General features: G+C 47.8%; 2 protein-coding genes across 5 annotated transcripts; both read right to left on the minus strand.

Annotated features, from left to right (window-relative positions):
- Positions 1–2,588: 2,588 nt before the first annotated feature.
- On the minus strand, positions 2,589–7,732 carry ube2h (ubiquitin-conjugating enzyme E2H (UBC8 homolog, yeast)). 2 transcript variants are annotated; one of them, XR_003742550.1, is made up of 8 exons: positions 7,552–7,732; positions 5,910–5,986; positions 5,700–5,774; positions 5,579–5,618; positions 5,075–5,127; positions 4,640–4,768; positions 4,349–4,544; positions 2,618–4,251 (listed from the first exon to the last, which is right to left on the minus strand). XR_003742550.1 is itself a non-coding variant. In XM_028954777.1 (7 exons), exons 1-7 carry the CDS (start codon positions 7,602–7,604, stop codon positions 4,423–4,425), a joined length of 549 nt encoding a protein of 182 aa, XP_028810610.1. In that variant the 5' UTR covers positions 7,605–7,732; the 3' UTR covers positions 2,589–4,422. The 2 variants fall into 2 exon arrangements, 1 of the variants encoding a protein (XP_028810610.1); XM_028954777.1 differs by having other exon boundaries at positions 2,589–4,544.
- A 1,299-nt stretch (positions 7,733–9,031) lies between these two features.
- Positions 9,032–12,684, minus strand: zc3hc1 (zinc finger, C3HC-type containing 1). 3 transcript variants are annotated; one of them, XM_028955083.1, is made up of 10 exons: positions 12,533–12,684; positions 12,377–12,458; positions 12,147–12,297; positions 11,987–12,070; positions 10,643–10,770; positions 10,262–10,410; positions 9,928–10,168; positions 9,655–9,855; positions 9,361–9,576; positions 9,032–9,270 (listed from the first exon to the last, which is right to left on the minus strand). In XM_028955083.1, the coding sequence occupies exons 1-10, from the start codon at positions 12,667–12,669 to the stop codon at positions 9,199–9,201; spliced, it is 1,461 nt and encodes a 486-aa protein (XP_028810916.1). In that variant the 5' UTR covers positions 12,670–12,684; the 3' UTR covers positions 9,032–9,198. The 3 variants fall into 3 exon arrangements, with proteins under 3 accessions (XP_028810916.1, XP_028810915.1, XP_028810914.1); XM_028955082.1 differs by having other exon boundaries at positions 9,928–10,171; XM_028955081.1 differs by having other exon boundaries at positions 9,928–10,410.
- Positions 12,685–12,746: the final 62 nt, after the last annotated feature.

Raw genomic sequence — 12,746 nt, forward strand, 5'->3', positions numbered from 1 at the left:
ACCACCTTCACCACCAGTCAGGCTCAGGCCTCCACCAGTCCTGCTCCAACCACCACCTTCACCACCAGTCAGGCTCCAGTCTCCACCAGTCCTGCTCCAACCACCACCTTCACCACCAGTCCTGCTCCAACCAAGCCCATGCTTTTCACTATGTGTTGTACTGCTGTAACTATTCACCAGTTCTGCTCCAACCACCACCTCCACCAGTCCTCTTTCTCAGGACTAAAACTGCTGGTATGTCAGCATGACCATGCAATGTTACTGGATTACAATAATTGTGGCAGAATGTTCTAGCAGTGTAGGTGACCACAGGTTATTGTTTCAGTGTGCCACAGGCTGGAGTCATGTGATGGAGGCTGGATGTCTGGGCCAATCAGGAGGATGCATTACCTCATGGAGGCCTGCAGACCTCTTGACCATCGCATTGCGGATGCAGCGGCTCTGAATATTTCATTGAGGGGCTCATATTTCTGGACTGCTGGAGGTCAGGCCCCCGGGATCGAGTCTCTGCACGCGGCCCGTTTCTCGACACTAGAACCCGCCCCCACTCAGCTGTGATCGTGTAGACTGTACAGGGCCAGTAGCAGAGAACATGAGACCCAACATCCCAGGATGAGATGTGGACAGAACGCAGGACGAGCTGGTGAATGATGACGAGAAGAGAAGTTATGAGAAGGGAAGTGCAGCTCAGGGTAGATGAGGAGGTGACATTAAGAGGGACATAATATGTCAAATGTCAAAAGACAAACGACGCCACCGTCACACAGGTCCGCGTTACTCGACACCGCCCCCACCTGGCACGAAGTGGGTACTACAAACAAGAATAAAGACATTCATATTACACACATATATCTGATGCAATACAAAAATATTACACTTCTATAAATATTATGCACATTCTTCAGGCAGGCATTCTAGATAGATGCAGCAGGAATCATGGAATTTAATGTGAATTCTGAAGAACACTGTTTAATGTCTGTACATATAAATACTGATTGATACGTTTTTTTTTTTGCAGTCGATTATCAGTGGGTTTTAAAAAAGGAGAATTTGACTCTTTTGCGATGAACACAGCTGAAACCAAGCAACATTATATTTACTATGACTGCCATCTACAGGCAGCACACGCACACACACCGTCTTCATACATATTTAAGATGCCACAAACAACATTATAAATCATAGTTGACCAATAAAAAAAAAAAGTTATACATTTTCTCTGTCCTTCTTTCAGCCAGATGGAGTTCATGATGTGAAGACACCAACCTCACCCTCAACACAGATAAGATATAGGAGATGTGGACATGAGGAAGAAGAGGAGGCCCCATCAGCCACTGATTACCCGGGAGCCTGCAGTGGAGAGGGTGAGAAGCTTTAAATACCTGGGGGTCCACATCACCGAGGACCTCAGCTGGTCACTGAACACCACACAGCGGGTCAAGAAGGCCCGACAGTGGCTGCACTTCCCGAGGAGGCTTGGCATGTCAGCCAAGATCCTCAGCAGCTTCTACAGCTGCATCACCGCCGCTATGGGCTGCAAATGCCTGCAGAGCGTGGTGACAACTGCGGAGAAGATCATCAGGACCCTGCAGAGCATCAACCACCGCAGAGGCCATCCCGAATAAACAATTCCTTCTTCCCTACTGCCATCCGACTCCTCAACAGATAAACTACACGCAAAAAAATTATTTGTTGGGTTAACTTAATTCAGTTATGACACCTATTTCCACACATTTGAATGATTCTATTTCAAAACTAAATAGACCAAATAGAAGGGTCCTATTTGCATAATTCAAATGTGTGGAAATAGGTGTCATAATTGAATTAGGTTAACCCAACAAATCATTTTTTGAGTGTAGCTCAGTAATAATTCTGACTCATAAATGTCATTTGCACATCCCCTCCATCTACATCATACAGTAATTTTTCTGCCTCTAGCACATCTGCGTACCATACTTTTTATCTTTATTTATAGTGAACATAACTTAATTCGGCATTTGTATGTGCAAAGAAAGAAATTAATTGTACAGAGAAATGTAATTTCCTCCAAACACATGACAATAAATGCTTTGAAGCCTTGAATCCCCTGCGTCCGGTGGGTCATGCTGGTGTCGTGTGAAGTGGCCTCTCCAGGTCACATGTCACTTTTACATTTACAGCATTTATCAGATGCAATAGGGGTGGTAGTAGCCTAGTGGGTAACACACTCGCCTATGAACCAGAAGACCCGGGTTCGAATCCCACTTACTACCATTGTGTCCCTGAGCAAGACACTTAAACCTAAATTGCTCCAGGGGGACTGTCCCTGTAACTACTGATTGTAAGTCGCTCTGGATAAGGGTGTCTGATAAATGTTGTAAATGCACATGTCACTTTTGTCATGTCTGCAAACAATAATCGTATGGACAAAAAAATTGAATCCTTTAACCAGCCCTAATATGAAAATGACGTTGAAGTACAAACCTGAGCTGGTACTGAGTGGACTTTATTCCATTATCTATTATTAAAATATGATCAGATGTTCTGGAAGAAATCTAGACACAGATCCCAAACCAACACACAATAAAGCTCACATAACAACCTGCATATACACTGAAGGTTTTATTTGAGAAAGTCATTTTGCATAATGAGTTTATTATGCACGGACATCTGAGCATTTCTCCTCGACAGCCCCACAAATGTGAGACAATGGGGGCAAATAACCAAAAATATATCAAATGATACTTTCATTGGCTTCAGTCGCCAGGCATAGACACTCGGGTAACCTCAGTAAAGATGGGAAAGATAAATCTGATTACAGAAAATGATATAAAAATACTTTGGCAAACACTTTGCTACTTATGGAATTCCATGGTTTGTTGATTGATTTCCTCCATTTTGCCCCAAACTAGAGTAACTACATAGACAAGACATCCATTCCAACCGGACCATATTTATTTACATTTTCTAAAATATCAATTCAACTTTCATACAGACTTTAGAAATGCTTAGAAAAATGTACAAAATATTGATGCAACTCATCAATATTTTGGTTTGTGTTAATGTAATTAAAATGGTTATTAATATCATTGTGTATAAGGTGGTTTGACCCTCAGACCTCTGGTGCAAAAGTCAATCAAAAACACCACTGATGTTCTCTTGTCCGTTAAGTTCTATGTGTGGAGAACCTAGAGCAGCTTTGAGGTTTGTGGGGTAAATTGAGGGACACAATCCCCTGGAGGACAGCCTGGTCCAATCAGCATCAAGCTCAGAACTGTCCTCCCTCGCTACTCCGATCCATGGCCAAACTCCTGAAGAATCTTTTTAAACCAGACCAATTGTGATGCTCAGGTCATCTGTTTACATGAACGCTGGCCTGTGATTGGTCGGTTAATGGTTAATTACTGAGAAAACTGTTAAAACAGAAACAAACCCAGTCCCACTCTCAGTTCCTATCCAGGAAGAAGTGATTATTCATACAAATACTACGCATATATTTCTACGTGTGTTTGTATGTGTGTGTTGAAAAGGTTATTGTCCATCCAGCAAAAGTAACTATGTCCCTACATCAAGTCAAACAGCTACTACAGATCAGCACAAGCAAGAGGTGCAATAATGTCTGGCCCCGCCCACTCCCCGCCCCATCCTGTGAACACAACACTTTACACGGCAAAACTCAAGCCTTCCACAGAAGCTACTACAGCGGAGTATCTCTAGAGTAACGCTAGTTCCACAAACTCCAAACCACGTTCACTTCAGGTCATGCCACAAAGAGAGAAGAACCTAGAAATTGACCCATATTCATAACAGAAAATGTTCTGCTGGAGAAAATAAAAATGGACATCGTCCTGGAGCTTCTGAGCCACGATCCACAGTTCAGCTACATGGATCTCCGGCTCATCCATCACAAGAAGCTGAGCCTGACTTGTGTCCATCAGGACTCTCCACCATGTCTCCACTGGCAGCTTCAGCACAGAGACGGATGGAGTTTGTGCGGGTGGGTGTGAAAAGCAGCAGAAAGTTCAAAATAAAATCAAATGAAAGCACATTACGACTGATGAGAGAAAATGTGTGTTCTGGTGTCCCATCTCCTGCTGTTCATTCATTTTTTTCCACACCTTCCTCACCCTCTCTCCTTCATTCTTCAACCCACACAAATCCTGTGTCTTCTTTGGTGTCCTGACCACCAGATGGGCATGAGCTACGCGGATCACATGCAGCGGCGATATGCAGAGAATGCATGAGAACGTATGGCTAATACTATCCACCTTTCTGGATGGAAGGAGCAAGGAAAAAAGAAGAAAAAATGAAGGGAAAAACCCAATAAGGGAACAAAACACACAAGAAAAAGAAGGAGGGGGGGGGTCACCTTGTTTAAATATGAACTTTATAGTCTGATTTCTCATAGTCAGGAAGTCACAGAATCCATGAGGTTAAAGGTCACTATAACTCCATGTCCTGGGCCTCGTCCTCAGAGAAATCCGACATGGAACTCTCTGACGATGACTCCGCCCCTTCCTCCTGCTCCTTCAGCGCCTCCTCTGTGGCGTACTTTTGAATGTATTCTGGGTCAAAGAACAAGAAACGTCTTATTACACACACACACACACACACACACACACAGAAGAAAGAAAATCTGCATGGAGCTTGTGACTCCAACCTTTGATCTTCTGCTTGTATTCCTCCGGCCGGTGGAGGTACATTGCTGCTGCGTCGCCGTTCAGAGGGTCGATTGGGTTTGGATACGCCAGCAGCTGAGGCAGAAACGACTCAAATATGTTTGTGAGATCTGTGAAGACAGAAACATCTTAAATCATCAAACGTTCATCACGCAGTAGATTAAATAAACAAATCTATCATTTAATTGCCAACGTGATCAATAATCACGGCCTGTGATGGAAATTCGCCAACAGAATGCAGAATATATGTCTTCACTGCAGGCGTCCGTTAATAAATGAGCTTGACATGCAGGTAACGTAGATGAACACAGTTTACAGGAGGTGAGCTGCTGGACTCATGGAGAAGGTCTCAATCAGGCCTGCTTCAGCCTTTTCTTCATTAGATTAGAAGATTAAATTCCCTTTTTCACACTCACCATAAAGAGCTGTCCATGTTTGGTTGATCACATCCAAACACACGGTTCCTGATCTGTGATGCACAGAAATGTAAAAGAATCCAGATCAACATGACTGTTAAAATGAGGTATGAAGAAGTATGAATAAACAAGGCATATAAATGAGGTATAAAGCAAGAACAAAACAAGGTATGAACACATGAGGTATGAAACAAGAATGAATGAGGTATGAAGCAAGAATAAACGAGATATGACTACATGAGGTATAAAGCAAGAACAAAACAAGGTATGAACACATGAGGTAAGAACAAAAATGAATGAGGTATGAAGCAAGAATAAACAAGTTATGACTACATGAGGTATAAAGCAAGAACAAAACGAGGTATGAATACATGAGGTATGAACACATGAGGTATGAAGCAAGAATAAACAAGATATGAATACATGAAGAGTACATGGAATGATTACAGGAACACACTGAGAAGAGCAGTGGCGATGTACATGTTCATGCTGTGCAGAACTTACGCTTCATCGATGTTGGGATGAAATATTTTATTCATAAATCCTGCAGAAATGAAGCAGAAGAACAGTTCTGGTAAGAGGGCGGCGAGACAATGTGAGACCCCCCCACCACACACAGCCATACCTATGGATGGAGATTTGAAGGGATACTTGTCTGGCAGGTCAACCCGCACTTTCCACACCCCTCCTTCATACGCAGCTTTTTACCCAAAACAGAAAAAAAGTGGCTTTACATTCGCCATAAATATCAACAGCAATATCTGCTTCTACGGCCATAAACATGCAGTCATCATGCAAAGGGTGAGAGGAACAGAGCAAGGAACATCACACTTACTCCCTTGTGGTCCATAAAACTTGACAACGAATTCATTAAGTCCACTGAGGATGGTGACTTCGTGCTTACTCTCGATGCTTCGCGCGTTAAGGACCAACGATAGAAAGAGTGATAAAACACAGAAACCAGACCAAAACTCACAGAGGAGCCCCACCATCCCAGACACACACACACACAGACAGAGAACATCACATGTAATCGTCCTCCTCCACATTCTGAAGCTGGGCCCTGCAGCTCTGCTCTAAACAAACTCCACCACGGCCAGGGAGAAGAAGAAGATGAAGAAGAAGTCTTCGGGTACCATGGCAAGCTTTCAATCACACACAGTACATCCCTCCCACAACTCTCTCTAGTATTAACATGTATTAACCGTCAATGGTCTCAGCAGCACAGCAGGAAGTCGAGTCCAACTCAGATGATGAATCTGATCTGAGCTCACGCTTGTCTGGAGGACATGAAGCTGCGATATTGATGAAGCACAATCCTCCTCCTCCTCCCTACATTCAGAAAAGCTGCTGTTGGGAAACGGAATCGGCACACATACAGAACAACAGGAGGTCCTTGCCTTCCTTCTTTTTCATCATGATACGCTGCAGCACAGCACACGGTGACACAACGAAATGTGTCCTCCGCATTCGCTTGTTTCCACCAGAGCGCCGAAAGGGCAGTGGTGGCCTAGCGGTTAAGGAAGCGGCCCCGTAATCAGAAGGTTGCCGGTTCGAATCCCGATCCGCCAAGGTGCCACTGAGGTGCTTCTGAGCAAAGCACCGTCCCCACACACTGCTCCCCGGGCGCCTGTCATGGCTGCCCACTGTTCACCAAGGGTGATGGGTTTCACTGTGTGCTCTGCTGTTGTGTATCACAAGTGACAATCACTTCACTTTATCTTTAAAGGGTGGTAGTAGTCTAGTGGGTAAAACACTCGCCTGTGAACCAGAAGACCCGGGTTCGAATCCCAGTTACTACCACTGTGTCCCTGAGCAAGACACTTAACCCTGAGTTGCTCCAGGGGGACTGTCCCTGTAAATACTGATTGTAAGTCGCTCTGGATAAGGGCGTCTGATAAATGCTGTAAATGTAAATGTAAATGTAAAGCGATGATGGGAGGGCGTGGTGAGCTCAGCACTCTTCCAGGACTAGAAACCCAGATTCCCAGGCCTGGACCGCGATGCACTGCAGGAATGTGAAGTCGGATGAAGCTGAGAAGACAGTCAAAGGTGCAAGGCGAGGACCACACCTCGTCCCACCTGCTCCACAGGTTCCGCGGACCTCCTGCGGCCCCGCCCTCCGGCGGCTTCCGGGTGGTAACTGACGGGCCAATCAGTGAGCGTGACACCGCGTGACCCCGCCGCATCAAGTTCATCTTTTCGTACGCAAAGTACGCAAAGATATAAAAGTACGGTCTGCGTGACACCAAAACACGTCTGAAGCAACTCTAGCGTCCCACAAAAAAAAAACAGAACAGTTAAAATGGGTGTCAACCGTTTGGATCTCTTTTTAAAAAATGACAACATGTTTTATGAGAAGAGCCTAGATTCGAAGACTGCTCGTCTGCGTGTTACTGCACAAAGCAACAGAAATAAACCATTTAGCCACACAGGGCTGCAGTGATCAGCAGGGCAGACGCGCCGTGGAAGGATACAGCTTCACCACGTCCGTGTCCATCCGCCTCTTGCCCGGACTGGGGGACGACATGTCTGCGACTTCTACCGGGACGGATCGGGCGCCAGCATTTGCTTTCTGTCCGCAGAAAATCCACCTCCAGCTCCTGGCCGACCAGCCTCTTTCTCTCCGTCCTGCTGACGCGTCTGGCCCTGATGCTACGTCACTCGCCCGCGACACCACGCCACTGACGTCACAGGCCGCGCCGAGGTGTAGTTTTTTTTTTTTTTTTTTTTTTCTCACACACACACTTCCTTTACATAGTTATGGAGCTGTTCACTGGTGTTTACTCCTCGGTTTCTACTTCAATTTGTACTGCAGACCTACACACACACACAGCGACACGATAGTTAAGTTTGCTGACGATGGAGCACTGGTGGGGATGAGGTTCTGTGGCTGTCTCAGTGGTGCCTGGCAAATAACCTGGGTCTGAACAATAATAAAACTCAATTTTACCCCCTGAACTTTAACCCAGTGTGAGGTGGTTCTTATACAGCTTTCTTAAAACAATTTAAACCGGCCTAGAGTGTAAGGAAGCGGACTCGTGATTGGAATGTTGCCGAGCAAAGTACCATCCCCACACACTGGATTGGTTAGATGCAGAGACCACATTTTACAGTGTTAAATGTGGGTGCTGTATTGCTGGGTGCTGTGATGTGTCACATGTAACAACTACTCATGTTCACTTAAAGGTCCCCTATTATGAATCCTGCTTATGGCCTGTTCACCCTCCCACACTCTGGGAGGCGCTACAGGTCCATCAGTGCTAGGACAAACAGACTCAGAGACAGTTTCTTCCCACAATCAATCAATGCAATAAATACACACAAACTCATATTATCGCCAGTCACTTTGTGAATAATTGCAACTCTTACATATTCCTATACCATCTAGTTATGTACAATGCTTCATTGTTGACCATAACTTCATGTCATATTAACCAAACATACTGTGTTTTGTGTAAACCGTCTGCACCGTTCATTTCATCATATTTGTAGCATCTTGCTTCAGTATGACAATAAAGGCATAACTAACAATTCACAATTTAGTTCTGACTACTAGTAAGGTGCTAGAAACCTAGAAGACCCAGGTTCAAGTCCCACTTACTGCCATTGTGTCCCTGAGCAAGACACTTAACCCTGAGTGTCTCTGGGGGGGACTGTCCCTGTAACTACTGATTGTAAGTCGCTCTGGATAAGGGCGTCTGGTAAATGCTGTAAGGCCTCAAATCGCTCTCACGCGCGCACACACACACACACACACACACCTGAGCAAAACCACAGAAGAAAGCAGAGAGGGACCAGTGACTGCAGTAACGAACATTCCACTCATTTTTCTATAAAACCTTTATTTCACACCCCTGCAGAAGGGTGGGGAGAAGCTGGGCCTACTGCTGCTCTTCAACTTAGGAAAAAAAATAAGTTAAAGACTAAAACAGCTATTTATATATATTTAAAAAAAAAAAAAAAAAAAGGCAAAAAGACGTGGGATTTCTTTTTGTTTTTTTTTACATTTCTATGGCACATCGAACAGAAACAAGCTCTTTACGTCACAGCTCACAGCACTGGTCTGAAGGGAAGTTCAGCAGGACTGACGGCCAGTCCTCCACGTGGAGGCGGGGCCGCATCTACTGAGATGGAGCGTGGGCCTGCCACTGGCGCAGTATCTGAAACACCCGTTTAGACTTGTCATGAGGACCCTGCAGAACAGAAACGAAGGCGAAGGAGGTCATCAATGTACTGTGACTTACACTGAAAACCTGAAACTTTGATCCACAAAGATGGCTAACCTGAGAGGGGCTGGCCCCAACTGGACTCAGGCTCCTCTTCGTGGACAGGAAGTGGGCGAGCACCGCCCTCCAGCCAGGAAGGGGCAGCTCAGCCTCCGACCCCAAACGCACGGCGCCCACGACACCGGCGTCCTTGTCCTCCTCCACGCTCACCCATGGGCACCAGTCCCTGTGCTGCGCCACCGGGTCAAACGTGTTCCTGTGCAGGGGCGTGTCCTGGAAACCAAACCAAAGTTCCAATCAGAATTCAGCAAGTTGGCATGGCGGAGGCTCGATGAGGAGCTGAAATCTTACGGAGCAGCTGGAGGACGAGAGGCGGGGCCGTTTGGGCCTTCGCTGGGGGCTGGACTGCGGCTCTCCGCCCGCTGCGGCTCCGCCCTCCCCCTGCCCCCTGCTGCGCGTCATGGGCCGCTTCCCCCGAGGCAGGTCCTCCACCGGACTGGGGGAGTCCATGCTGCGGGTCCGCACCACCAGAGCGGACGGGGTCCCCTCCACCTGCAGCGGCACACCGGCCTTTTAAAGATCTGGACAAAGGGCCTCCGGCAAATGCCGCGAAGGGATCCCCACCTGTTCGCCGCCGTGGGAGCGCGTGGAATCTTGGCTACGCAGCTTCATTCGACAGGGGGTCAGGGAGGGTGAGGGCGGGGTCGACCGGTCGCCGCCGCGGCCGTCCGGAGCGACGTCTGCAGCCACGGCAACGTCCACCTCGCTGCCGGTTCCTTCCATCTGGTGGAAGTTCCACAGTCCCACCTTACGCATGCAGTAGGAACAGGTGAGGCTGGGCAGGTGCAACGCCTGGAGCTCTGAGCTGCTGAGAGGGGGGAGAACATGAGCCAAAAAAGAAGAAGAAGAAGAGGGGAACGGGGCAGAGGGGAAGGAACGGAGAGGCGTCTCCTCGTACTTTGCAGACCAGCCACACAGGGCCACGACACAGGCCGCCACCTGGACTGACAGCAGCTCGCTGGAAGGTTTCTGGGGGGTCTGGCCAAGTTTCTTCTGCTCTTCCTCGATTAGCTGCAGCAGCACACTGACGGCATCTTCAGTTAAAGACTGGAAAAGGAGAAGAAACCACCACCTCCACCACATTACTGACAGCCAGAAGATAAAACTTTAACGAGTCAAGGGGGAGGAGCCTGTTTGCAGGATTGACAGCTCTCACACGCTACTTCCCCCTCGTGAAAGCGCCTTTAATCCCCATCGGTCATCACGTCACATGCACAATAAAGACCCTCCGCTTAACTTCAGCAGGGCTCATGAAGAGGTAAATCAGTGAACGTCTCACCATGGCTGTAAGCTGCTCGGCCTTCATCGCAGGCAGCTGCTGCTCCAAAACACAGACACTCTGAAACCGATCCACGAACCCACTGAGTAGAACCAGCGGCTCACCAACTGGGACCATCCAGAACCTGTCTGCACCAGAAACACTCACATGCATGTCTCTGCCAGTATATTCATTCTAGGAGTGTTAGAAAATACAGATACAGCAATATATCATGGTCTTTTACGTGGTGATATTGTATCACCAGGGACATCAAATGTCTTTGTATAAAATGTTAGCCCAAAAACCAGCTCTGGTTTGTGTTTTGGCTGAATTATTAATGTAACGTGATTCCCACAGATACAGCATCTTGTTTGGACACCTTCTCATTCAATGTGTTTTCTTTATTTTCATGACCATTTACGTTGGTAGATTCTCACTGAAGGCATCAAAACTATGAATGAACACATGTGGAGTTATGTACTTAACAAAAAGTGGAGACCTGACCTCCACAGTCACCGGACCTGAACCCAATCCAGATGGTTTGGGGTGAGCTGGACCAACAAGTGCTAAACACATCTGGGAACTCCTTCAAGACTGTTGGAGAAGCATTTCAGGTGACGACCTATTGAAGCTCATCGAGAGAATGCCAAGAGTGTTCAAAGCAAATCAGAGCAAAGAAACTAGAATATAAAACATGTTTTCACTTATTTCACCTTTTTTTTACGTAACTCCACATGTGTTCATTCATAGTTTTGATGCCTTCAGTGAGAATCTACCAACGTAAATGGTCATGAAAATAAAGAAAACACATTGCATGAGAAGTGTGTCCAAACTTTAGCCCTGTACTGTACAGTATCACAATATGTCATATAATCGTATCATGACACCACTAATTCACCCAAAACCACAGACCCTTCACCACAACACACTAATACAGAGTGTGGAACTCTAGGTCACTAGTCCAACATGAGAAGCAACATTCAACCACAGAAGGGCCAGTGGTGGCTCAGTGGGTAGGGAAACCCCAAAACCACCAAAGTGCCACTGAGGTCCCCTTGATCAAGGGCGCGATTTCTACCATCCACTGCACCACTGGTGGCCTAGCGTTTAAGGAAGCGGCCCCGTAATCAGAAGGTTGCAGGTTCGAATCCCGACCCGCCAAGGTGCCACTGAGCAAAGCACCGCTCCCCGGGCACACACTGCTCCCCGGGCACCTGTCATGGCCGCCCACTACTCACTCAGGGTGATGGGTTAAATGCAGAGGACAAATTTCACTGTGTGCACCGTGTGCTGTGCTGCTGTATGACATGTGCCAATCACTTCACTTTACAGCAAAGAGGTCAGAGGTCAATAACATTCTTCTACCTGGACAGGGAAAATCAGACCAGGAGCAGAACTTCTCATGCTGTGCCCGGAGCTGGACTGTCAGCTCCTTCACCCGCGCCTCATCTGTGAAGAGAAGGGTAGGTGGGTAAGGTGCGAGGAGAACACCGAGGACAGAGGCGAGGTGGAGGCGGAGCGTTACATCTGTGGAAGTCCAGGCCTGGTTGGATGGAGGCGCAGAGGAAGGCCTGGCAGCTGGAGCACTTCAGCACGTCACAGTCCACGCTAACCCAGCCGAACTTTGCGCACCTGAGCGGGCTGAGGGCGCGGGGCTTCCCTGCCCACCTCAGACAGTGATCGTGGGTTAAGGAGCAACGGAGGAACCTGCGCAGAACCTGCAAAAAGGCGCACCCGCGCAGGGCGGAAGGATATGGAGAAGGAGGCCACCCGGGAGAAGAACGCATCCCTGTTCTCCGCTTCGCAGGCCGCCAGAAGCTCGGTGTCCCCTCGGGGCCTGGAACACGACACACGCGACATAAACACGGAGACCGCGCCGCGGCCGCGCCTCTCCGCTCCGTCTTCACTCACCCGCCCGGGACGCGGTGCTCCTCGGACGCGAGCCCCTGGTTGAGCAGGTCGCGGACCTTGTTCGGGGAGACCAGCGCCGACTTCGTCTGTTTCAGAGACGCTTCTGCGCGGAGCTCGCGCTGCCCGAGCGCCGCCATGTTGGGTCCCACAGACTAAAGCGTCCCCGCGAAACAGCGACAAGATCTTCGGTTCCGCCCGGGCGCAGCGGCCTTTT

This window comes from Denticeps clupeoides, chromosome 15 (assembly GCF_900700375.1).
Source record: "Denticeps clupeoides chromosome 15, fDenClu1.1, whole genome shotgun sequence".
NCBI lineage: Eukaryota > Metazoa > Chordata > Actinopteri > Clupeiformes > Denticipitidae > Denticeps > Denticeps clupeoides.